This window comes from Stegodyphus dumicola, chromosome 8 (assembly GCF_044657685.1).
Source record: "Stegodyphus dumicola isolate Sdum_Otavi_A_Nest chromosome 8, ASM4465768v1".
Taxonomy (NCBI): Eukaryota; Metazoa; Arthropoda; class Arachnida; order Araneae; family Eresidae; genus Stegodyphus; species Stegodyphus dumicola.
The window spans coordinates 63469467-63496975 of NC_140775.1; the positions used below are offsets into that span (position 1 = coordinate 63469467).

General features: G+C 33.1%; 1 protein-coding gene across 1 annotated transcript in view; it reads right to left on the bottom strand.

Moving 5' to 3' along the window:
- Positions 1-27509, bottom strand: part of LOC118199167 (innexin unc-9-like) — a 312877-nt gene that overhangs the window by 243517 nt on the left and 41851 nt on the right. Inside the window, exon 2 of the mRNA XM_085821916.1 lies at positions 23695-24604. Coding sequence (XP_085678042.1) covers positions 23695-24488 — 794 coding nt within the window. The 5' untranslated portion in view covers positions 24489-24604. The remainder of the gene's footprint in view (positions 1-23694; positions 24605-27509) is intronic.

Consider the following 27509-nt stretch of genomic DNA (forward strand, 5'->3'; position numbering starts at 1 on the left):
TAAAATTACAGACTTTCTTACGTAAAGGAAGGGGAATATTGAAAGAAAGATGTGAAAAGTATCTCACATCTTTGAACAAAGAAGGTCTATATTATTCTTGACTTTATTCGATCCATATGGAGTTAACCTCAATAAAGAGGAGTGTATACTTTATTTCGTTAAAAAGTAATTTTTATATATTTGTGTATACGTTCGCTAGGTATCCCAGGGCGAATTTGCTGACATAAGTAATTTTTCTGTGCTTGTTAACGAATTAATTCGAAGAGTTTTTAATAACAAATTTAGGAAAGGATTACAAACAAAAGGCTACTATATTTCTTGATTAAAATTTCATTTTAAGTAAAATAGAAGTTTTCCGAAAATTTTCAGATTTACCTTTATTTTCGCTGAGAATATTTGGCAAGCAAATCTTAATGAATTTTGCACATACAAGCAAAGAACTTTTGATATTTACAAATGTTAAAGCCTAATGAAAGTTTTAGTAGCAAGAAATGTTACTCTACGAGGGCCTCATAAAATCACGTTCTTTTAGAGAACACTTTCTATATAAAGTTGCAAGCGGTTCAAATAATTTATTTTGCCGAAGGCAAATTTGTAATTGCAACTAAATATCTGGGATCAATATTTAAGTAAATAAAATTAAAAGTTAAAATTTTGAAATATTTGATTCATAGTTGTCTGAAATTTATTTTAAATCTTAAGTAATTCGTTGACATTATTGTAATTCCAATTTAGCGTTAAGTGGCTACAACTGATATCTAGCAAATGTCTTTCACTAAAAGCTTGGAACTATTCCTGAATCCAGTTCCCCTCTTTATTCTTTTGATCTTCTCTGAGGTCAGGCTTAAGACGATTAAGGGCTATATAAGTATTTGTTTTTGATGTCGAAAAGCAATAGCCGTCATCAGAAAAAACAGCTTAATGTTCTGGATAAATATTGGGGAAGGTATTGATATCATTACCTGATGTTACATGAGCTAATAGATAAAAGCCATAAGGTTTGATAGGGCAACTTATCATCGTAGTCCTATGAGTATTATTTTAGAAGGCAACTGGGTAAAATATAGGACGCTTTGCTCATGTTCGAACGCATTACAATCAACTGTGTATAAGGACTAAAATAAAAGCTTCGTAGGTACAAATAGTGAAATAACTGCATTTATTGTAACTACTCTGAAAACGAAAGAATCAAATTAACATATTTTAATTTAAATTGAAGATATTTGCTGCCTAACAGTGCTTTGACTACAAACTAATACGAAATGCATCTGTGCATTTTTTAAAATTTAGACATATAATGTATATTATAAAATATTAATTTAATTAATATATATAACAATGAAAAAAAATCTAAAAATTAATAAAATATCATTTACTTAAATTATTTTTCAAAGAATTTGCTTATATTAATTAGAAGCAAAGGTTTATACAAAAACTAGTAAAGTTTATATATCTAAAGTTGCCACTGTAGGCTTTTGTTTCATTATTACAATCTACTATTTCCCATAAATATGGTGAAACTTTTGTTATCATTCTCTGATGCAATATCATTGGCTCGACCGTGATAGCTGCCTGACGCTCCCGACAGAATTATGGGCTTGCTTAACCAATAACAAAAGAAGGAAACCAACGATTCGTTGTGATAACTTCAACGAGACTTAATACATAATGTTTCATGTGAATAGCTACACAGTAATTAAAAAAGAGAATGAGAAGATTTTGATTTGACGTGAATCCTTCACTTTGTCATAATTCTGAATTTTAATCAGTTGCAGTCATTAAAAGGTTATTTGAGTCATACTCAATATCTCCGTAAATGTAGGGCATAAAGCAATTGCATGCTTTACAGTTTGTTTTAAAGGATCATGAACAATTCACTTATCAGATCATTTTATTGTATGGAAATCATTTTAATAAAAAAGTAACCTAACATTTTTCTGTTTTGTCAAATTAATTATTTTGTTAATTTAATTATTGTTAATTATTTCATTAATTTTGTTGTTCTTTTGAGAGGGTTTTGTATTCATTAATCCTTCCAAAAGCAGTATTGAAAGCACTTTCATAAATTTTTTGTCTAGTTTTAAGAAAACTGGTAACTAAAACTGAATTACTAGAACAAATATTCAACGTAAAGTAGAAAAAATATTCAAATATTCAGAACAAATTTGAGGAGTTTTTGTATTCCACAAGGGATACATCCTTTGCATGGTTCCTTTTTAGTTTAAATGCTTTTAAATTCGAAAATTACGTTACTACAAACGAAGCAAAATCTTTTAAAGGTGTAACATTCTTGTTTACTACTGAGATTTAAAATAACTAATAATTTTCTACAAACTGACACATTTTAATCAAAGATACCGTATTTTAACTTTTTTCTACGATTTTTAACTGTGTTCTTTCACAACATATTTACTACCCAGAATTCTCTGAATGTGATCATGAACATTTATTTTACTGTCGTCAGAATACTTTGAAAATTATTACAGATATTAGCTTATTACAATTTACATTAAAATATAATGAAACAGGGATAAAACTACTGTCGCCCCCAAAAAATCAACTTCCTCTCGAGAAAAGTGCACGAGAAAATAACTCTGACAGTATTTTTCGTTTACACCCTCTAGAAACTGAAGACATCGTAAAATGCGTAAATTGTTTAATGTAAATGTTTTTGACTAACTTTTATTTCAAAGCATGACCTTGGTTAAGAGCATAAAGCCACCGTTTTTCTAAAGCAATTCACCTGTCTAATAATTTCGTTGTAATGCAGAAAACTTATTGTAACAAAGTATTTAATCCCTAGTAAGCTATTCTGCAAATGAACATTCACGCTTTCAGTGATCTTCTCAAGTATATGTTCAACAGCAAAATTGCAGACGTCCATCGTATTCCGTGGGTTCGTGGCGTATTAACATGTAGACTGAAAAAAATCTCCCGTTTTATATCTCCCGTTTTACTAGGACAATTGACGAAATTCAAATTGAGTTTTTCATATCTCGAAAGCCCGACTTAGGCTTTATATATAGCGTCATCCTAATACAGGTATTTTGACACAAAATCGGACTTTTTCTGAATTGACGTGCTAGTGTTTTTCAATATTTTGATTCTACGACTCATTATGACTAAATATTAAATTTCGTAAAATTTGGTGAGAAGTTTACGAAGAAATTAACAAATTTGTCTTGGCGTATTTTTTTCAGTTTTCGCCAAGAATATTTTACTTGGCGAACTTCTTACTTTATGGCAGCCTATTTTCCTTTTTTTTTTTTTTTTTTTTTTTTTTCCATTGTAGACGAGCGGAAAAAATGTCATTGTTCATACTTTCAAATAATTTTAGCAAAGTGCGAATTATCATTTGGCGTTATTATCGCTCAAAAAAATAAGATACCAAATTTCAAAACGCTCCAATATGTAAATTTATGTATATCTTACAAAAGTTTGAATAAAAAACTCTAAATTTTTGCAGGTGTGCCTAGAAATACATCTACTTTAAGACAATTTTATAGTTTGTAATACAAAATGTTTTTCGGAAAATTTATAAAAAATATTTAAAAATACGAGTTTTAAAAGTAAATCGTAAAAATTTTCGAATTATATTTAAATTAAGCCTAAATTCCGAATTTTTGAAGAAGGAATCAAGTACGTTTTAAAAGAGATATAGATAAATATACATCAAATTCAATTTTGAGTGCCAATTTTTTAAAAACTACCCGTCCGATTTTTACAAAACTTGTTAGTTTGGCATAATGTGAGTCGTAGAATCGAAATATGGAAGACAATTGGCATGTCACTTCAGAAAAAGGCTGATTTTGTGTCAAAATGTCTATATCAGAACAATGCTATGTATAAATCTAATATATATCCTAAGTCGCCTTTTCGAAACATTAAAAACGCAATTTGAATTTGGTCAATCGGCCGAGTAGAACGGGAGATATAGAATTGTCTCATCCCTCCCGATATGTACATGATGTGGGCACTTCCATAAATCATATGCATGTAGTACGAGACCACTTTATTTACAACACAAATAAACAAATAAATATAATTCCCATAAAGCTAATAACATGATGTTTCATTGCCATAAAACATGAACAAAGTTATCAAAATTCAAATATTTGATCTTCCTTTTATGTGGCACATATATGGTTCTCTTCCAAAACTCCTAAGAAGTCACGTATGAACCTTCCATTGTTGAGCATATTTTAATCGAAATAATAAGATCTTATTCACCCACTAATGCTATCAAGGTATTAGCTCATATTCAATATTGTGTTGCATTACAGCTATATAATATCATTACTGAAACAACGGATGAAAAACACTGTACAGCTTCGCATTTCGTTGTTTTGATACCGAAATACTTTTGTTTGAATAAAGAAATTTCGTAAATAATTTATAACGTATCAAAGTCTGAAAATATATTATAATACTCTTAATATGAAGTTTTACGTTAGAATAAAAAAATGAGCAAAGTTATGTTTCTCTGCCACGTCGAAAGTGCACCGTGTCTGCAAAAGTCCTTACGCGGTTTTTATTTCTGCAAACTTTGGTCGTAGACTTGTAATTCCAAACACAGAAATGCTTTAAATGACACAGAGCTTCATGTTTTTGTATTTCGAAACTAAAAAAATATTAATTTTGCATAAAATATAAAATTTTATTTCTTACACGTTCCTGTGATTCCTATATGTATATTTACGAAACATTTTAACTCGTTATAAAAAAAAAAGTAAAATATTTGACTTCCATTCGACAAAATTGACTAAGACATATTATTTCAAAATTTGTGATATTTAATTTCCTTTTGAATTTGCATCGAACATCTGATTAGAAAATAAATTAGAATATATCAAGATTGAAGTTTTCCTCTTAAATCCCTTTCAGTTGTATTCTTTTGAGATTTACTATTGTCTTATGCCTACATTATGCCGAAAAAATATTTAACACAAGTAATTTATAACGTATCAAAGTCTAAAAAATATTTTTTAATGTGAAGTTTTATTACGTTAGGGTCACAATCCGGTAACGGTTAAAAAATTCATCAAAATACTTTTTTTTAATTTTAAATTAATATAAATGATATTACGAGTTGGTTACGGGAGAACACGGAAATCTGCAGGTGTATTCTATAAGTTCCTGACGATTTCTATAAGATTCTATAAATAAAATATTAATTTTTAAAGCCTTATGGTGCTGAACTTGTTCACGATAATCTGCATAGAAATGTCCCTCACATAATCTCTTAGCATCAGAAACCATTCTTTAAATTTGCAGCTCGTACAAATGAGAACTTTTAGCTTTTCAATTTGCGTATGGCCCCTAAATTTGATCATCGATTTTAATATCAAATATGCCTGTAAATTTGTTTCGTACGGCAAACGCTCTGTGATTTTTTAATTAGAAGGCGTAAAGACAATTCTCTAAATATACGTACAGGTACCGGAGGAAAGTGTGAAAAAAATTAGATTTCGTGTAATATACAAAATTAATTTGTTTTCGATTTTACAATTAAAAAACATGAATCTTTGGATTATTTAAGCATGTTTATAATCGGAAGTATATGACTACGACCAATGGTTGAGTAAATAAAGGTCAGTAAGGAAACGGTAGCCTATTTTGCTGCTATGTCTTCGGATTATTCTCAACATAATAGTTCTGCGTGAATTAACAACAACACCTGCCAGAGTCATCTGACAATGTATGCGAAGTACAGTGAAGGTATTTTAACTAATGCAATCCCGAAAGTTAGAATGTACTGGAAATGATCGAAATGATCGATCAACATGCTTGGAATTATGGGAGGAAATAATTCTGTACAATGTTTAGTTCTACTCTAATTGAGATACAGAGAACGGCATAGCATTATTCAATATAATTCTGTTAAACATCATGAATGTCCTGATCCAAAATAACTGCAATTACCTCCCTGTATTAGAGGTTCCTGTTTAAATACGTTATCAGAAGTAAAACGATCCTTTTTATGCATCTTTGAATACATTTGTTTTACTTTTCACATCTTACCGCATCTTTATTGCAGATTTGTGAACAATATTCATAGGTATTCAGGTAGTATATAACCCGAACGTATACTATTATAAACTAGTATTTTTACAAATGAGGAATATTTCAAAACGATTATAACTCCAAGCTGATTCTTTGTTTAAAGTTAAAAATCAATTAAAATGCAATTTACCTTAAAGAGTTTTCCAACTATAGCTGGCTCTTTGAAAAATGTTTTACAGATAACCAGTTGACATTTTATACATATTTTATATATGAGGAAATAAATAGTAATGTTTATGAATATTTTTTCTTAACATATTTTATTACTAATTTGGTTTGACTATGGATCACTCAGTTTGTCTGGCTGTGGAAAAATACGCAAGAGCTAGCTGTATATAGAAAACACTGCCTTTGCGGAGGATTTCTTAAGATAGATAAGTTCATATCTACTTTACACTAGAAGAAAATCACCAAAATATTTTATTTCTGGTAGGACTATTCGATTACTAAATCCTCGTTTCAAGCAAAATGTTCTTTCTTAAACTAAGAATAAAAACACCCGAGATTAACATTCGACCTGCAGATGCAGGCGTCTCAGGTCCAAATTCGGAAACTATTAAGAAATCATACTCGAATATAACCTGCTGCAACGCAAAGAGTATCCGGTGTTAAGCTTTTATTAAAAGCAGTATTTAATTGAATTATTTAATTGCGACCAAGCATTCATGCTTTCCCCAGTCAAAAGATCTGAAAGGTTCATATGCTAAATAGATAGAAACGCCCTTGTAAAGGTTTTTCTGTTGAAATCTGTGTGCATTTTATGTGATGTACAAGTTTCTCATGCTGTCAACAACTGATGGGAACAGTACCCGAAGTAAATGATTTTAGACTACATCAAGAATAGGGCTGAAGCAGCGCACCTAATTATAATGTAATGTTATCCTCTGGCTTCTAAATATGCTTTTAATTAGTTCTTACCGCAGTAAAAGCAATTGAGGAAGCCTAATTTGTTCATTCACTGTATGCTCATACATTGAGTTGATGCACAACTTATCAACTCACTTGCACACTCATCAACAACTTGTGTTCATGCACAATGGCAATATGACATGTCATATGGCAATATGACAATATTTGTCCCATTGAAGAGTAAAAAATGGTATTCAGTGACATGTGTTCATTGTCAGCAAAGTTCAGTTTTACAGAACTTGTTATAAGCATGTCAGGTCATGTAAAATCTGTTAAAATATAAATTAACTATTAAAAATATAAACACATTGGCTGTGGTGTAGATTTCAAATAGAATTCTATTGATTTCTAGGACTACTTGACATATATCTCCTTTTCATAATTAGAAAAATAAATAGATTTAAATTCACAAGGTTCAAAATATTTTATTTTTGAAAATTCAAGTGAAAAGTATATGTCAGTTTGCTTTCAAAATCAATGGAATTCTGTCTAAAATTTATGCTAATCTAGTGTTTAATATTTGTCTAACTCTGCACTTTAGATTGCCTTGTATTTCTTCCATATAGTATGTTTCTGTTTCGCGTTTTCTATCATATCATGCTCATATCTACCTTTGGTGACCATCCACTGCATTTCAAGAAATCACTCCTCCGACCGCCGTTGGCCATAGGGCATCGTTGATGCAAGTTACAATGGTGTCTATCCTTATTTCTTAATCGCCTGTCTAAACCGTTATTTTGTAAATAATATGTAAATATTTCAGCAAATTATTATTTGGTACTTGCATATGTTCTGTAAAAAATTCCTATAATTCCTGGCATAGTATATGATCCTAGGAAATGGATATAAATAAAATTATAATTTAATCAGTGAAACTTTTAAGCTTATGATATACTGTTCATTTGTAGCAACACATTCTAAAGTATTTCCTTCAAGGCCCTTGTAAGCCAATATAACTCACCCAAAATTGTTTAAACTATGTCTTTTGTTCAGCCCTCCCTGTTTTGGCCCGTAGTGCACAGTAGTAGATTTTCTGCTCCAGAAGACACGCAATGACTGATTAATATAATAGTAGGTTCTCATGAAGGGGCACACTACAGTGAGAGGGTGCCTGTCCTAATCAGCGAAGCATTCAGTTCAATTTTCTTACATTTATTATTATATATTACAGTTTGCAAGATAACTTCTGACGCAGCCTGTAAGTATATGGAGTCAGATCGACTTGCGAGTAGATTATATTTTTACCCTGGAAGAGTAGGCATTTTTCGTATGTCCAATACTTTTATCACACATTTTTTACTATAATTTCTCCTCTTTTTATAAATAATGTTTCATTGTTACAGGAATTTTTTCATTGAAATTATTAGCTGATTTATTTATGTTTATTTGATTTAATTCTCAATAAATATTTTAGAGATTTTGGTTTACTTTTGTATAATTACTACATTGTTGTGTCATCAAGTCTACTACACTTTAATGCAAATGTGCATTATGTGCAAAATAACAGCTGTAATTCGATAAATAATTTGAGTAGAAACTGATATGTCATCTGATAAAATTTACCTGATCTATTGCTTTAGCTAAGCTTGCGAGATTTTGCAAAATTCGACAGTCCGTTTTCTTATTAAAATTTTCTCCATCTGGACTGACCTAAATTTAAAACAATCACCGGACAAACGTGTGATATGATTCCCAAGGAGCTTCGCAGAGCAGTTGAAGGATAATACTTCCAGCAATCATAAATTTAATGCACATGAAACCAAAATCAACTTCCATCATTAAAGTAACATAAAGCGTAATGTGATGCAATATAAATATCTGAATATTGTGGAAAGATTTTATTTAAAGTCTCTAATATTACATATCCTTCTCCAAAACGGCCAAGATTGCAAATTGGCAATTAGTTTGGATAGATTAATGAAATATCACTTGTGTCACAAATCTGATAATATTTGCCAAAAGCTACTAATTTGCCCAGCTTTATAGATGCCGGGCAAATTACCCGGTAAATTAATTTATAGATTTTATTTTTAATTTTATGGTAGCACAAAAGCACATGCAATACACTAGATGTAACATGGTTCGAAAAATGACAAAAATTGGTTAAAATAAAATTTTACCTCAAAAATAGAATAAATTGTATTATTACATCCATAATTACAATTATGCATATGTCTAGCATGATGTTAGGTACGCGTATTATATAGCGTCTGGTAGTCTTCCGTACTCAAACCAAATTTCAAATCAAAGATGGTGATTTCATACAAAAGTCTTGCTAGCAAACAAGAGAGTCAATATATGTTACTGATTTAGCAAAAACACAAAAATAGTATAAGACTTCCTGACCACAAACGAAATGTATGTGTTCCTTAATTTCCCACCTCCAGAAACAGCCCTTTTGCAGAAACAAGATGAGTTTAATAAAAAAAAAAAGAGTTTCTCCAGATCTAGCCTGCTTTTATGAGCATTTGGGGAGAACTCTAAGATGCTATGTGAATACGTTGTACTTCAAAATATCCCAAAACCTACTGTTTGCAAATCCCTGGTGCACTATATTTGCACTGAAGCCCCACTTCTTAGTACATTCGGAAACGAATTGTAGAGTTCTTCATTCTTATGAGCTACAAAAAGAAGTTGCAGAAGTTTTATGCTTTCGTATGCCTTGGATAAAAGCAGACATTGATTTATCTATTTTACTTCGGTTCATCTCCAAATGTATTGTGAGTGTTTTGCAGCGGGAACTATTTTAGTCTTGCATATTGATCGCGAATATCTTTCAAACCACTGAGCATTTTTCGCGCTTGAGAGTAATAAAATTTATGCATTTTATGTTTATAAACTTTCTTTTATATTTACTACTTGAGAGTTATTATTTAACTACCAATGACACTTTTAAGAAAAACAATTCTGAAGACATTCCAAATAGAATTCACTATTATTTTTATACTTTGTAGCCTTTACGTTTAAATTTCTAACTAGTTATTTTATGTTAATTTAATTTCCTATGGCTCTCATTTTCATTTTTCTGCCAGAATGTAAATTTCTAGCTCTCGTGTTATTCAAATGATGTCGAAAGAAGAGATGGTTTAAAGGAAGGTTTTAGAGAGTAGAATTGAAGCGTGTTCTGTCTTCGTGAATACCACGTTGTTAATACGATTCTCTTGCGATTCTCTCTCTCAATTAGGCGTGATGCGCCGACCTTAAGCCACAGTTGACTTGAGCGTTATTCCAATTGTTCAGCCGTCAGGCTAACTTACTTCTTAGTTTTAGTTAATACATTATCTTTGAGTTAATCCATGCCTATGGGCCTCTGTAAATACAAGTTGGTGTCGTCTGTTAAACTATTATTTAATTAAAATAAAAGTATCCTTTAAATCACACCCCTGTCTCTGTGGTATTTATAAGACATAGTGAAAATTCACTCACCTCTTTTTAGAGTTTTAGTCTAATTTATGTTACCTAAGAAGACAAAACTATAACACCTTACTGCATCATATCACAGTTCTGCAATAAATGTATGCTATAAAGGATGGTGAGACAGCCAACATTGTAACGTAATATTTCGTAGACTGTGGATAACATAGCAAATTAATATGCAACCATAATGACTTAGGTTTTTAATCAAACAATGATAGGTATTAATGCAATTTAATATGAAAATAAATTTATTCCAAAAATACTTGCAATGGATAGCACAAGCCTTTTACGAGATAATTCATATCTATATGTACGAAAAAAATCTAAGAAAAAAGTATTTTCCCCGCAGGTATGATGAATATGATACTCATTGTTGCACTGAATTTACAATATTTGTCGTTACAAGCAGAGCGTCTTCGAATTTGAGAGACACAGATGTGACGTTACACTGTATTCGTTTAGGCTTAGTCATTACGAGACAATAGATCGTTAATTTATTTTTCACTTAACCTAAAAAGCAAATTATTAAGGTGTTAATATACGAATTCAATGGTGTGTTGAAATTAGCTCTCATATTTTAATTATTATAAGCCCTTGCTTAAATTCTTAATAATTCGTAGTCTTATTTTTATAATTATTTTATTTATAGATCGGTGTATATTAACATATATTTCACTGATATATTTAATAATACATTCAACCAATAATTTTCATGGACATATTCCTTGCGTTTCGAGGCGAAAAATTTAGGTTAGACTAAATTAATCGCCTAAGGCAAAGCAACGACGCCTATCTGTCTCAGCAGAGTGGCAGCTTCCTAGCGTCTTTTTAAAATAATCTGGCTTATTTTTAACAAACGAGCAGGAAAAAAAGGCCTATGCTGTCCTATACTTGGGTATAAATGCGGACTGAGCTATAAGAGATTAGAATATTATCTGTTGGACTATTCAGTTTACGAAGCTTTCTAATTCATGTAAGATATTCAATCTCAGTAGATTATGTCATATTATACAAATCATCTATTAAATTTCAAGAATTTCCACTACTTTCTGTATTAATTAAAATCATGAGACATATTTTACATTATTATTATTATTATTATTATTATTATTTAAAAAAACTAAGAAACAAGAGCTTTTGTTCGGGGAATATATATATATATATATATATATGTGTGTGTGTGTGTGTGTGTGTGTGTGTAAGATAAAAAATATGTGAATCAAAATTATAATTTAAATTAACGGAAAAAAACTTTAATTCTCCCTCTCTGTTTTAAAAATCGCAATACATTTTCTGGATTGCGTCATTTCGAGATCATTCTGATGACGTAATGATAGGGAACTGAAACGGCCATCGTAAACCAAAACTTTTTCTCTTCGCGTGCTTCAATCTTGTATAACTGCGCACTTCAGCTTCTGTCTCTGCTTTGCTCATTTTGAGTACTCTAATTTTATTTTGCTGTGAGAGCAATTAGAAGTAACAATCCTAATTACGTATAGCTTTAGATAACGGCGTTTTTAATATACCACACAAGCTGGTGTAATGTTTACATTATATTCTCTGTATATGTATGTAATGATAGCACAAATTTTGGAAGCACTGTGAGCAAAAATGCTGATTGCGTAGATACTTGGTGCTTAGAGCGTCTGTCCATTTTTGGAGAAGAAGCAGTAGAGCCGGATTAAATTCATTTTATTTATTTAAATTCCCATTTGGTGGCAACAATTCACTTGGAAATCTACTCGTGCCTATTTAAGAACATTTACAATTTTGATATTATTGCCATAGAAGCGAAAGTAGAAGCACACACATGATTCAGAAAGACATGGATGATTGCGTCTGGCGAAGCGGCATGTGGAGCACACACATGATTGCGTCTGGCGAAGAAGAAAGCACAAGTAAAAGTGACGTATCAGTTCATAGAAAGAAGGGAGGGAGTCAGTTTTTAGTTATGGTTTACATTTTGGTGACTGGTCAAGACGCATCTGCATTAATGGCTACGTAAGATCGCATGATTATTTTGAATGACGCAGTTTAAACGTACAGCGCTATTTTTAGGACAGATAAATGAAGTTCCCAAATGAAATAAAAAAATAAAAGCAAAAGCACGTCCAAGCAAAGCAGAGACAGAAGCTGAAGTGCGTATTTATACAAGATTGAAGCACGCGAAGAGAAAAAGTTTTGGTTTACGATGGCCGTTTCAGTTCCCTATTATTACGTCATCAGAATGATCTCGAAATGACGCAATCCAGAAAAGTTATTGCGATTTTTAAAACAGAGAAGGAGAATTAAAGTTTTTTTCGGTTATTTAAATTATAATTTCGATTGACATTATATATATATATATTCCTCGAACTAAAGCTCTTGTTTCTTAGTTTTATACTTAGCCCAAAATAAAAATAATAATATACTTTTTGTATGGGGGGGATTATGTTAATTTTGTGATAATGGAAAAAGCAAAACATATCTTCAGTAATGCATTTAAAAATGGCGCCAAATGCATTCGATTCCTGTTTATTTTGAAGAAATAAAAAATGAGTAGATATATATACACTCACGTTTGTGAAAATTGCAACACCATGAAGGACTTACGCGAGTGAGCTGAAATTTTCAGGAAATGCAAAGTAGCGCATGATATGCAAATGATTAGAATTGCAAATCCGTAGCGCATGCGTATGCTGAGCAGCGCCCTCTGAACGGCTGATGGATCCGAATAAATAGACGGCTGTAGCGAGGCGTGTATGGTTATCGGTGGTTATCTGCTAGTGGTAAACGTTAACTCAATCTGTACTTATGCCTCGTCGACGAAAGAGAGCGAGATTTGAACAACTTACAGAGTATGAACGAGGGAGAATCATCGGCCTTCGTGAAGCTGGATTGTCGTATCGTGCAGTAGCCTCTCGTGTGCAGCGTAACAGCAGCACAGTGATGCGCGTTTGGAAGCAGTGGACGGACGAGTGTCGGACAACTCGGAAATCCGGGAGTGGACCCCGAAATGTGACGTCAGCTCGCGATGATAGACACCTGGTCCGCATGGCGCGGACGGACCGTACAGCTTCCTCTAGACAATTGGCAGCACTGTGGTCAATAGCTACAGGTGTTTCATTAAGTGCTTCATCAATTCGTAGACGTCTGCTGCAGTGTGGACTGCGCGCACGGACTCCTTTATACAGGATCCCCCTAACGCACGACCATCGCCGCCTGCGGCTACAATGGGCCAATCAGCATAGAGACTGGCGTGCTGATTGGCAGCATGTCGTGTTTTCTGACGAATCCCGCTTTAATTTGTGGTACCATGATGGCCGCATTCGTGTCAGACGCTATGCCGGTGAACGCCACCTTCCGGAGTGCATTATCGAACGCCACAGTGGACGAACACCCGGAGTTATGGTCTGGGGCGCCATAGCATATCATAGACGATCTCAATTGCTACGAATTGTGGGCAATCTGAACAGCAACCGGTATATCCGTGAAGTTCTACAGCCCGAAGCTGTTCCCTTCCTTCAAAGCTTGCCAGGCGCTGTATTTCAACAGGACAATGCCCGCCCTCATACTGCTCGGATTGTTAAATCCTTCTTTGCAGAGCAGCAGGTACAGCTTCTTCCTTGGCCTGCGTGTTCCCCGGATATGGCGACAATTGAACATGTGTGGGATGTCATTGGTCGGCGTCTTGCTCGTGATCCTCGTCCTGTTGCGTCTGCAGACGAACTTTGGGTACGCGTACAAACGATATGGAATGCTCTTCCTCAGTCAGACATTCAAACTTTGTTTGACTCCATGCCACGTCGTGTAGCAGCACTTATTGCGGCGCGTGGTGGCCACACAAAATACTGATTCTGATCTCTTGTTCTTGTTTGTTTGCTTTGAACATTTAATCATTTATTTGTACTACTACCACTCAACTGTGTATTAAATTGCATTCAATTATGACGATTCCTTCTTGGTGTTGCAATTTTCACAAACGTGAGTGTATATAATGTTACCGTGAAAGACCGAGATTGGAGAATGTCGACTTTCACCGGAGAATGTCAACATTCACCAAATACGTCTGTGAAAGATCGAATATTGCATTCCATTCTTGTACATTCGGACCCTCACCGGTGTATGTCGACAATCACTGATCTGCTCTGGTGTAGGTCGAAAAGAGAGGAGTATATGTACACGCTGTCATTGCAAATGTTATGTCACGAATTTCAATTATTAATATGTGTTTTAAGTTATTATTCTAATATTTTTGTGTGTATTCATGTGTATTTTAATATGAAAAAAAAGTATTCTTAAGCTCTTAAGGTTTTATTTAACTTGCTATTCTTGAGTAGGAATTGTAACTAAGGCGGGGCGGGAAACGGTTGCGGGAGCCACCTGGTTTATGGCCTTTACCAACAATGGAGGCAGTTGGGAGTCGTGTGCGCCCTTTTAACTCTTGGCGTATGAAACGGAAATCGCTTTCCTGTCGCTTTGTTAAAGTTTGCAGTTTTCTTACTTCAAGACAGTGGGAGGTGTACTAAGTTAGATAATTGGATGCTCGTAAAAGATAGTTTCGCTTGTTAGTTGGGGCAAGTCTATTTCTTTTTCTCACGTTATGAGTGCAGATGTCTTTCGGATTTCATTGTCAGATTTTCTGGTGTTTGATTCGACATGGGTGTGTCATTTTCTCAATTTAGATAACATAAAATTCCGGGATTGGTAAGATTTAATTTTATGATTTTTTTGAAAGCCTATGAACTCACAGAGGCGGAGAAAACGAGTTTTCCTGGGTGCTTGCACCAGGCTAGAGATCATTCTGTTTCCTGATTCTTTCAAACTAAGAGTAAGAAGAAAACGAATGGCGGGGGCTTGACCCGCTTGCGGGTCTTGCTCTCGCGAATGCCGTGAACCAGCGAGCGGCGTTCTTGAATTTCTGTCGGCTTTCAGCTGATGAGAATTTTCCTCGAGTTGAGACTAAGTGCTTATGCAAAATATAGCTTTGCTGCTGCTTCGTTATATTTTCCCAAGAACTTTAATTTGACATTCTCGAGGTTACCTTAATACAGATTTTGTTGTAGCGTTAGCGTTCCTGATAAAGACTGCTCCCTAATTTAAGAGAAGCATCCTGATACCTGTGTCTTCCTCGAGTCTTGATTTTGTTGAAGCGTTAACGTTCCTGATAAAGACTGCTCCCTAATTTAAGAGAGGCGTCCTGATTCCTGTGCCTTCCTTGGGTCTTGATTTGTTGAAGGGGTTAGCGTTCCTGATTTAAAAGCAGTTGGACTAGCTGTTGAACTATCTAAAACTCCGTATTAATCCGTCGATGATGGCATTCCCGATCTCTTCGAATGGTCAACGAAATGAGTAAGACGATCTGTTGAACTATCAGCACTCCATATTAATCAGTCGATGATGGCATAGGTGTTTAGTGTATGAACTTCACCCTGTGAGTGAATTTTTTTTTCTGTATTTTGTATTTAAATTGTAACCGAGTATTGATACTATATTAATATACGTGTGGTACAACCGCCTAAATTGTGAATTATGTAATGTTAAAAAAATTAGTACACTTAACATGAGTATAAGATTTAAAATGATATATATGTTAATTTACCTCTTAAGGTTAATTTGTAGGGGACTGATCAGTTTACCTAGTTATCATATGTTTCAATGTTCTAGAAATTAATAAATGTGTTTGATATGTATTTTATGTTTCATTTGTTTAATTTAGTGTAGTTTCTGTAGTCTATCATGTCCCTCCATTTGTTTGAGCCGGAAGGCTTTTAAGAAACATGGAATTTAATTGAATTTGGAGTTATTGATATTTCTGTTTGCATAGGTTACTCACAACGCAAACCTTAAAAGTTAAATTGTACTACCACTATATGATTGATTGATAGATATGATATACGATTGATTGATAGATTTACTATACGAATGTTTATAAGAATGTCGATATGATATATGAATATTATGAATTAGGTTTTGAATGTGAATTATTTGATATTTGATGTTTGTTTTTTTGTGGATTTATCCGGCACGATGAATCCAAGTTAAAAGTTAAAAGTATTAATTAAAAACAAAAATTTTAGATATAACATTGGTGCCGTGACCTCGCGACTGGCAAACCACTAGCATATTATTTGAGTATCATTTTATATTTGATTTCTATTTTGTTTTTATGTGTATGCATATTACATTTTTTGATTATAAATGATGAAAAATATTTTTGCGCTCACCTAGATATTTGATCCATTTATCATTTAGTTTAAAGTTTTGGTGAGAATAGTATTTGTGTTAATGAGTTGATTTTGCTATTGCATTTTAAATAATTGCTTTGTAGATTTCTAATTTTAATTAATTGATTTAATGTCAGAGCAGTATTTTTGTGTTCGAGAAATAGTATTTTTTTTTTTTTAACTTCTTGAAGCGTGTTAATAGATTTTATGGAATTTGTGCCTAATAGAATTGAGTTAAAAGTGATTTTTGAATTTATTTTTGGAAAGATCTGAAATGTTTGTTTCTTAAAGTTAATTTGGTTAGATTTGTAAAGTTGCGCGGGACCAGTGATAGTTTACTTAGGGATTGATTGAATTTTTTTTTTTTTTTTTTTTTTTTTTTTTTTTGGAAGTTGGTTTTCAGCGGGAGTGAAGTTTCTTGTTTAGCTTTTGTGATCTTGAGTAATAAATTTCTACCTTGTTTGTAAATTCTGGGAACATTTATTGCTGTCTGAGAAATGTCTGAAAACAGTAGAATAGTGAGTTTTGCGTTTTACAGCAATTTTGAGTTGTGAATTTTGAAAAAACAAAGATTTCTTTTGGAGAGGTAGAGCTGGTTTTGTTTGAAATTTTGGAAATGTAGTTAAAAGATATTATTTTTGCTCTTTACTCTTACTGTTGTCTTTTTTTCAAGTGTTTTAATGGTAGATTCTAGTGAGTTTCCTAGTGAGTGGGTGTGACATTTGTTTTAACAGTGATTTTGTTTTTGGTTTGTTAATTTTTGAGCTTAATAGCTTATTGTTTTGATTTTGAATTAAAATTTTTTTTGGTTAAACTTGTTGCAGTGTTTCAGTATCTTTAAAAGTGGATGTGAAATGTATTTTGGAAATTTAAACTTTGATACTAGTGGAAGTGAAAATTTGTTTGAGAAGTTAAACTTGATTTTGTGGTATTAGAAATTACTTATGTGAGTTTAGTGTTGTGGAGACTTTGAGAAGAATTTTGATTGGATTTTAGGATTTTAAGAGTAATTAACTCCACTGAGTTTTGTAATGAGTTTCTGTTTTCAAGTTGGTTGACTTTTTCTTTTCTGGTTTTTTGGTTATACTGTGTGGTTACTGAAAAAATTTGTGATTGCTCTAGAGGCTTAGTGTATTTCAAGGAGTTTTGTTTTGAAGTGGTTTAAGGAAAAGTATAGAATTGAGTTTTGTGAGATTTGAATTTTGAGATTTTGAGTTGAGATTTTTTTCTGTATAAACACTTCCCTCTTGTTGGCTTTTGCAGTTTTGTGCCTGCTGTTTTGTAGTTTTGATGTGATTTTGTCATGCTTACGACTGCTACGTAGAGTGCAATGCATACTCTTCATCTTCTTTAATTACTCTCCAGGATCTAGGCGTTTGAAAACCTTGGGGCAGCATTGTTTTCTTTAAAAATTGTGGCAAACCCTTTTGTTGGACACCTTCTTGTTTACGGGTAAATTCTGTGTGCAACCTGCTTCAGTTCTGTTTTTGTTGGATTCATTTTGGCTATTTTCAGAATTTAATTTTTTTGGGGGTTGATCTGGAATTGTTTATGAATTTGATTTTTTTTTTTTTTTTTTTTTTTTTTGAAGAGTTAGTTCTGTTTTCTTGAAAGATAGTTAACGGTTTTTCCTCAGTATTTTACAACTGGTTTGGTCTAGGAGTTGTCTGCATTTGTGTGAATTTCTTTTAGTTTCGGTTTCGAGTTCTTGACTCAATAGTGTTTTGTTTTTTAAGGATTTTTTGGCTGGTCCGAAATTTTAATTGCCTTGTTTCAAGTAAGTTTATCTAATTTTTCTTTTCCATTTTGCTTCTAGATGCGCACTAGATTCTTTTGGCTTAATTGTTTTTTTCGTCAAGTTTCTTTTTTCCGTTCCTAGGGGTATTCTCCCTTTGTTTCAACTTCTGGTTCAGTTCACTGTTTAACTCATTTAGGATTTTTTTGTCACTGTTGGTTGACTGAATTGTTAAAGTGTAATTTTTTCCCCCTCAATAGTGATTTTTTTTTGTTTGTGTACTTCTATTAATTTGTTTTTGCAAATGGATTTTTTTGACACTTCACTCCTGTTACTATTTAATTGGTTATATGAGCTTCATTTAGATTTTGAATTTCATTTGTTAAACTTAATGCTTTGTAAGTAAAATTTTAATTTTTTTTTATCACTGCTCTCCGTGACAACTAGTTTTGAATGGATTATTTGTATGGCACTTAACTTGGTTCTATTTTGAAATGCTGTTTGTTTTGTTTTGAAAAAAAAAATTTGGGGGGCTCAAAATTTTTTTTCTTTGGTGCGTGGGGGAAATGTTACGTCGCGAATTTCAATTATTAATATGTGTTTTAAGTTATTATTATTCTAATATTTTTGTTTGTATTCATGTGTATTTTAATATGAAAAAAAGTATTCTTAAGCTCTTAAGGTTTTATTTAACTTGTTATTCTTGAGTAGGAACTGTAACTAAGGCGGGAAACGGTTGCGGGAGCCATCTGGTTTATGGCTTTTACCAACAGTGGAGGCAGTTGGGAGTCGTGTGTCGCCCTTTTAACTCTTGGCGTATGAAACGGAAATCGCTTTCCTGTCGCTTTGTTAAAGTTTGCAGTTTTCTTACTTCAAGACAGTGGGAGGTGTACTAAGTTAGATAATTGGATGCTCGTAAAAGATAGTTTCGCTTGTTAGTTGGGGGGGTCTATTTCTTTTTCTCACGTTATGAGTGCAGATGTTTTATGGATTTCATTGTCAGATTTTCTGGTGTTTGATTCGTCATGGGTGTGTCATTATCTCAATTTAAATAACATAAAATTCCGGGATTGGTAAGATTTAATTTTATGATTTTTTTGAAAGCCTATGAACTCACAGAGGCGGAGAAACCGAGTTTTCCTGGGTGCTTGCACCAGGCTAGAGATCATTCTGTTTCCTGATTCTTTCAAGCTAAGAGTAAAAAGAAAACGAGTGGCTGGGGCTTGACCCCTTGCGGGTCTTGCTCTCACGAATGCCGTGAACAATCGGGCGACGGTCTTGAATTTCTGTCGGCTTTCAGTTGATGAGAATTTTCCTCGAGTTGAGACTAAGTGCTTATGCAAAATATAGCTTTGCTGCTGCTTCGTTATATTTTCCCAAGAACTTTAATTTGACATTCTCGAGGTTACCTTAATACAGATTTTGTTGTAACGTTAGCGTTCCTGATAAAGACTGCTCCCTAATTTAAGAGAAGCATCCTGATACCTGTGTCTTCCTCGAGTCTTGATTTTGTTGAAGCGTTAACGTTCCTGATAAAGACTGCTCCTTAATTTAAGAGAGGCGTCCTGATTCCTGTGCCTTCCTTGGGTCTTGATTTGTTGAAGGCGTTAGCGTTCCTGATTTAAAAGCAGTTGGACTACCTGTTGAACTATCTAAAACTCCGTATTAATCCGTCGATGATGGCATTCTCGATCTCTTCGAATGGTCAACGAAATGAGTAGGACGATCTGTTGAACTATCAGCACTCCATATTAATCAGTCGATGATGGCATAGGAGTTTAGTGTATGAACTTCACCCTGTGAGTGATTTTTTTTCTGTATTTTGTATTTAAATTGTAACCGAGTAATGATACTATATTAATATACGTGCGGTACAACCGCCTAAATTGTGAGTTATGTAATGTTAATAAAAATTAGTACACCTGACATGAGTATAAGATTTAAAATGATATATATGTTAATTTACCTCTTAAGGTTAATTTGTAGGGGACTGATCAGTTTACCTAGTTATCATACGTTTCAATATTCTAGAAATTAATAAATGTGTTTGATATGTATTTTATGTTTCATTTGTTTAATTTAGTGTAGTTTCTGTGGTCTGTCATGTCCCTCCATTTGTTTGAGCCGGGAGGCTTTTAAGAAACATGGAATTTAATTGAATTTGGAGTTATTGATATTTCTTTTTGCATAGGTTACTCACAACGCAAACCTTAAAAGGTAAATTGTACTACCACTATACGATTGATTGATAGATATGATATACGATTGATTGATAGATTTACTATACGAATGTTTATAATAATGTCGATATGATATATGAATATTATGAATTAGATTTTGAATGTGAATTATTTGATATTTGATTTTTTTTTTTTTTTTTTTTTTTTTTTTTTTTTTGTGGATTTTTCCGGCACCATGAATCCAAGTTAAAAGTTAAAAGTATTAATTAAAAACAAAAATTTTAGATATAACACAAAAGAAGTGTTTCACAAATAAATGCAGTTGTCAAAGCAAGGACCTCCTGTGGAATTCAAAGTGTCATAATAATTTAAGTTGTTGCAATAAATAAGATTTGAATCACATAATATAGTAAGTTTTTAACTTCTATTATTTTCCTTTCTTATTTTGAATGTACTGTCTGTTTTAAGTTCTTACGTTCTTAAGTTCTTATTTAAAGTCTCAAGTGCGTTTTTTCGCGACTAAATTACGGAGAAGAAAATATAATATTCTTATATGTTCAACATTCACCATTAGTACATGGTGAATGTCGACATTTACCGGTGTAAGTCAGAAATAAGAGTATTTGGAAAATATTTTGGACATACACCAAGCGACTATGTGAATGTTGACTTTCACCGGTGAAAGTCGACATTCTACAGATTTCGGTGTTTCACCGTAACATATATACTTAGGAACTTTCAATTTGCTGGTTAAAGCTTTTGAGTACCGATACTTTCACTCCCTGAATTTGTTCACCATTTAAGAGTTTTCCTTTGAAAAATAAATTACCACATTCAGGAACTAATTGACTCGGGCAATACATACACCTGAAACTTTATATTAACATTTTGGGTGCAAAGACCGGGTATTATATGAACGCATATAATGTACATTGCGAAAAAAAAAAGGACAGTTCTTTATCTTCCGTTTTACTGGGCCGATTGACAAAATTCAAATTGCGTTTTTCATGTCTCAAAAGCTCGACTTAGGATGCATATTAGATTTATATATAGCATTGTTCTAACATAGGTTTTGTTTAACACAAAATCTGACTTTTTCATAAATAACATACACATTTTTCCCATATTTCGAATCTATGACTCAAATTATGCCTAGATATTAAATTTTGTAAAATTTGGTGCATAATTTACGGAGAAATTAAAAAATTTATCTTAGCACAATTATTTCAGTTTGCGCCAAGAAACATTCACTTGGCGAACTTCTTAATATATGGCAACCAATTTTCCTTTCCCTGCCCTTATGCCGGAGCGGAAAAAAAGAAAAACACCTTGTCCCTAACTTTTTACATTGTTCATGAGAGGGGAAAAAGTCCCATCGTTCCTGTCTTCAAATAATTTTAGCAAAATGTCTAAACCACATTTGATGCTTTATCCCTTTCAACAAATATGCAAAATTTCAAAACGCCAATATATAAATTCAAGTATATCTTCGGAAATTTTGAATAAAAAACTGCAAATTTTGCAGGTCTCCTTAGAAATACGTCTACTGTAAGATGATGGTAAACATTTTACAGATTATAATTTAAAATGTTTTTTGAAAAATTTATAAAAACTGTTTAAAAATACAATTTTTAAAAATAAATCATAAAAAATGAGTGAATTTTATTTGGAATGAACCTGAATTTCGAAATAAGATAGAAAGAATCAAATTAGTTTAATAAAAAATAGAGATTAATAAATATATACTAAACTCAATTAACATTGAGGAGCTAAAATTTTGAGAGCTATTTTTTAAAAAAACTACTCGTGCGATTTTTACAAAACTTGGTATTTTGAGTGAAAGAATTGAAAAATTTGTATTATTTCAGAAAAGTCCGATTTTGTGTCAAAATTTCTATATCAGAACAATTCTATATATAAATCTACTACATACCCTAAGTCGCGCTTTCGAGACATGAAAAACGCAAGTTGAATTTCGTCAATCGGCCCAGTAGAAAGGGAAAGACAGAACTATCCCCCCTTTTTTTTCGTGCAGTGTGCGTCTGATTCAAGTGATTTATGATACATATAGGTGATAAGCTTCACAAAAATTTGCACCATTTCAAAAACCCAATAAACCTGTTCCTAACTCTATCTCATACGTACTTCCCTAAAAAAATATATGAAACACTGCTAATAATTAGTTCCTAAAGCTACTCTATATTCTTAAATCTTCGCTAACAAATACTACTAAATAATTAATTCCTTACCCTTCTCGTGAAGAAAGGTGATGAATGAGATATTTTTTAATTTTCTTGACATTCTGTTAGAATATACAATTCCGCATTAACAGAAATAAAGAAAAATTTAAATTTCTTTCTTTCTGCCTAAAATCAGGATCACCGTCACAGCCAGGTCATACCGGTGGATAGGATTAAGCCGTGACAAAATTTTATAATTTAGAGAAGCACCGAGTAAGAAAATTAAGAGATAATAATATTTTTAAATTTATCGGAGATACTGAGCAGCAAAATTTGGGGCGCAGAATTTTTAGAGTTTAAGGAAGCACGAACAGCAAAACGTAGGACCTCGGCAAAATTCCTACCTTCGGCTATACTTGAAATCCACTTACTTTAAATGCAACACAGTTCAATAATTGGAAGCCTAAATTCAAAATCTCTTCGCTACTTCTTCTACTCTAACATTCTATGCTAATGCTTACTCTTACTCTTAATATTTTACACTTTTGGATCTTAAGGGATGTAGGCTTATTCTAATAACGCGTTTTTTTTTTCTTTAGTAAAAGAAAGAAGTATCATTCTGTTCATAAAATTCCGCAATAAGTTAAAATGATTCTCTTAATTCATGGTAATTATATGTCGTGTAATTACAATCTATAGAACTCCATTCAGATTTTACACTTAAACTAATATTTTAAAAATCAATATTTGAAATTCGTAATCACTTAATTAAAAAACTCCGTTTAGTAAATAGGAATATGAATTTAACTATGCATTAGCCTAAAAATTATAAGCTACGGTATAGATGGCAATTTGCCCTTTTTATGATTACTTATTTCAATCTACTTTGTTGACAATGCCTACTATTAAATAATCACTATTAATGCACTTCTTTTTTTGAAGATGCATTTCAAAGTTTAGTAAGCATATATTTATACATCTAAATCAAATTTGTAGTCACTCACCTTCGCAGAAGTTCTACGCCGTGTTTGAAGTAGCCCCTTCCCATAAATGCAGTCAAAAGCAGAAATTGCAGGAAAACATTCAGGACATAAAGGCTCTTCACCAGTAGGTACAAGAGGCACAGGTAGCGACTGGGGCCAGTGCCACAACGGCACGTGATCGGGATCCGGCAAGATGGATCGGCGCAGCAACCAACGTTACCGTTGACCATTGTATGGAACTGGTCCACGAATTCAGCCAAGAGAGCCTCTCTCTGTTGGCAACCGGGTGGTAGACTGGCAATGTCTGAGGCTCTCTTTAACAGCCTGCGGATCTTGACCCCGGCGTTGTGAGCGCAGGCCCCCCAAAGAACGAACGGCAGATGGAAACAACATCCCTGCACCAAGAGGATGAGAGGTGACCATTGGTAGTAGGTGACCCTTACGCGGCGAAGTTTTTCGGCAGTGATAGCTCCTTCTTCTCCGATGCCGGCGCTGTAGTCTATTTCATCTGGCAAAGTTTTAGGATCAAATGTGTTCTCAGCAGGTTCACCTATATCATCCACAGTTCCGTCTGTCACTAAGTAATAAGTGGACGTAGTCCAACAATAACTGTTGACATATCGCGCTTGGCTTTCGCTGAAATAGGTGGGAGTAAAACATTCAATAGGATCACCGATGTACTGTTTGGTGAAGATGGGCAGTGCTAGGAAGAGGAAGATGAGCAGTGTATATTTCCGGTTGAGCTTGTCAATACCGTCGTCAATGGGGACGTGGATACCACCGATCAGATCATGGAAGCGAAGAAGAAACGACATCTTAGCAAAGTTTGGCTGGATTCAGCACTTACGGCACTGATTGAGGCAGTGATTCTGATCGTGGTAGTGGTATTAATGATGAGAGGCACGAGCATGGCCGGGACAGAGCCTGAGACCTAAAAATTAGATAATTATTAGATAGATGTAAAATTTGAAGAATAAATTCAACATATACTATCAACAAAATTCAAACTTTGAAAAATAAATTGCCTATTACTCGTGTTTTCTTCAGTTAAGGATTCAGTAAAGAAACTTTTTTTAATTACATAAGCATTGATACAGGTCGAGACTGTGCTTTTAATAACAGAAAATATTTTTATATTGCTCATAATGGATGTGAAAATTTCGAATATTGCTTTTAAATTTACTTTCAGAATGACATTCTAAACACTGTAAATGGAATGTTTTTCTTTGTTTCTATTTTTGGAATTTATTTTGAGCATTATAAACGATACAATAATAACACTTTAATAGTATTAGGTTTCACCTTATATATAACTATAGAAAATTCTTAATAATTTGAGTCTTAAAATGTTATTTGAATTTAGAATTTTGATCTTTAGTTTAAATGAAATATTTCTTTTCAGTTTCAAATGCTGTGTTTTAAGATTTAATTAATAAATAAACGAAAATCAGTTTTATACTGGTTTAATTTGGATATTAAGGAAAACATAAAACGGCGATTTAGCGAAATGGGTAGATTATTAGCAATATGTGTAGTAATTAGGACAATTTTTTTTAAATTTGCGAACAGTTACTACAGGGAATTCTTCACTTACCCTTACTAACTAATTTTCGAATGTTCACTGATAATAGAAAAGCGTTCTGTAACATTATAAGCATCGTGTTACATTCTGTAAAAAATGAATTTTTCCGAAGCTTTAGATAAAAGACACCGTTTAAAATAGGAATTATAAAATTTTCATTTATACAGATTTTCAGTTTTCATTTGAAAAAACAAAACATTTCTTTCGAATAACATGCCAGATGCTGCATGAAGCCGTGAATTTATTTGATTCAGACTAGAATTATGAACTCATGACATTACATTACCTTTTCAACACATTTAAATGTATTCAAGTGGTCATCTTTAAAAATTTCATGTTAATATTTAATTTGTTGTTCTTGGTTTTCATCGCCTTCTCTTGGAACATTTCAATGGTCATGGCCTAATGAATTTTGATAACTCTCATATCACTATAGAGACATTAGTACATTTTCCCATTATAATTTTAAACCACGAAGTATCAGTTTCAACAAAGCCGATGATGCTGCCTCATTTTTGTTTCGTCTGGATTATTAGGAATCACGTTTTTCAGGAAGTCAGTGAATTTATTCAAAACGTTTATGAAAATTTATCTTCCTGGTGCACTTATTTTATAAGGCAGTTTGGGTTAATTTTAATGAACAATTGTTTGTGAATTTTCCAACAGAGTCAACATGCTTGAAATGGAATAGAGGCTCGATTATCCGAACTTTTTAAAAATTAATGGCATGTTTGTACAGATGGTTCAGAAAAATCTGTGAAAAATTGCAAACTGAGGGGCTCTTTCATCCAGCAAAATTAACTTAAATCTCACTATTAAATCTGAATAATCGCGACTTGTAATTATTACTGATAATTTTCTGCTTTAAATGTTTCTAAAGGGTTCGCTACTTTGCTCGGGAGAAGTAAGACATACAAAAATAGAAAAAAAGGCAAAGATTAAAAATAAGACTGCGTTTGAAGAAATAGGCTATATGTACAGGATTATAATTAAAGTTCCACCTTTCAAAAGGCTGTAATAAAAGAATTACTGCACAGAATGACCTGAAATTTGACCTAATTATACATGAAGCAATGGAAATTTTTCTAATCAAATAAAATAAATACTTTAAAATTGTATCCATAGATAATACTGTACTTGTCATAATATGTCAACTAATCGACGGGGCATGAGCATCACATATTAGACTTGAAAATATCCAGAATATATACAGTCCCCTTTACTCTGTATCACTCAATCAGTGAAGGAAAGGGCTCTAAGCGTGAAGAAATTTTACAAAAACGGAGAACTGTGCTTCAACTGTGAAAGAATTCTGAATATTAAGATGCGCCCTGATAAAATGCCTTCAATGTTCTGCCAATTTTGAATGTGGACAGAACCTTTGAGATGGAAATGGGCTTCGTCTGTCCACAAAATTCTTCCGAACTAAGAAAGGTTGTGGATGACGCTTCTCTACCGCCAGGATTTGGCGATTGGGTCCCAAATCTCCCGTCGCCCTTTAAAATTGAGAGTATATAAGGTATTTCTCCCGCCTTCTTAGCATGACTTCGTGGTGTAGTGGTCAGCACGCTCAGCGCGTATTCGAGAGGTCCGTGGTTCTATTCCCGGCGAGGGCACTGCTCATTTTATACGTCTCCTAAAATAACCTAATGTCTCTACAAGAGGAACTCTTGAATATGCTTAAATTTGAATGGATAGTATTGCAGGATAATTGATAAAATTTTACGAATCGTAAAATTTTACGAATCTTTAGACGAATTGTGCATGTCTAAAGATCGAGCAATTCCCCTTTCGCATACATTCCTACACCGCTTCTAGTCTATTCTTGCAATTCTGTAGCCACATCTTCACTGACGTTGAAGTAATTGCTTTCCTTCGTCTGCCAGATGGCATATCAAATGAATCCATGTCTTCGAATTTACGAATTATCTTCGCCAACTCATGGCCGGACATCGGACGTCCCGAACTTCTGTAGAGCAACTGAAGTATAGTCACTGTGCTTACAATAAAGCTTCTTTAGCAGAGTCCGATCCTTCGTTGACAGAGTCATGACAAGATTCTCAGAGGCAGCATAAAGGGAATTGTCTATATTCATTGTTTATATTAAATCTGATATGTGATGCGCATCTTACGCTTTTCTTTAACATATTAAGATAAGTACAGCATCATCTATTAATAAAAGTTTGAACTATATTTTTTGTCAGACAAATTCACATTGCTGCATGTAATATTGAGGTCAAATTTCAGGTAATTT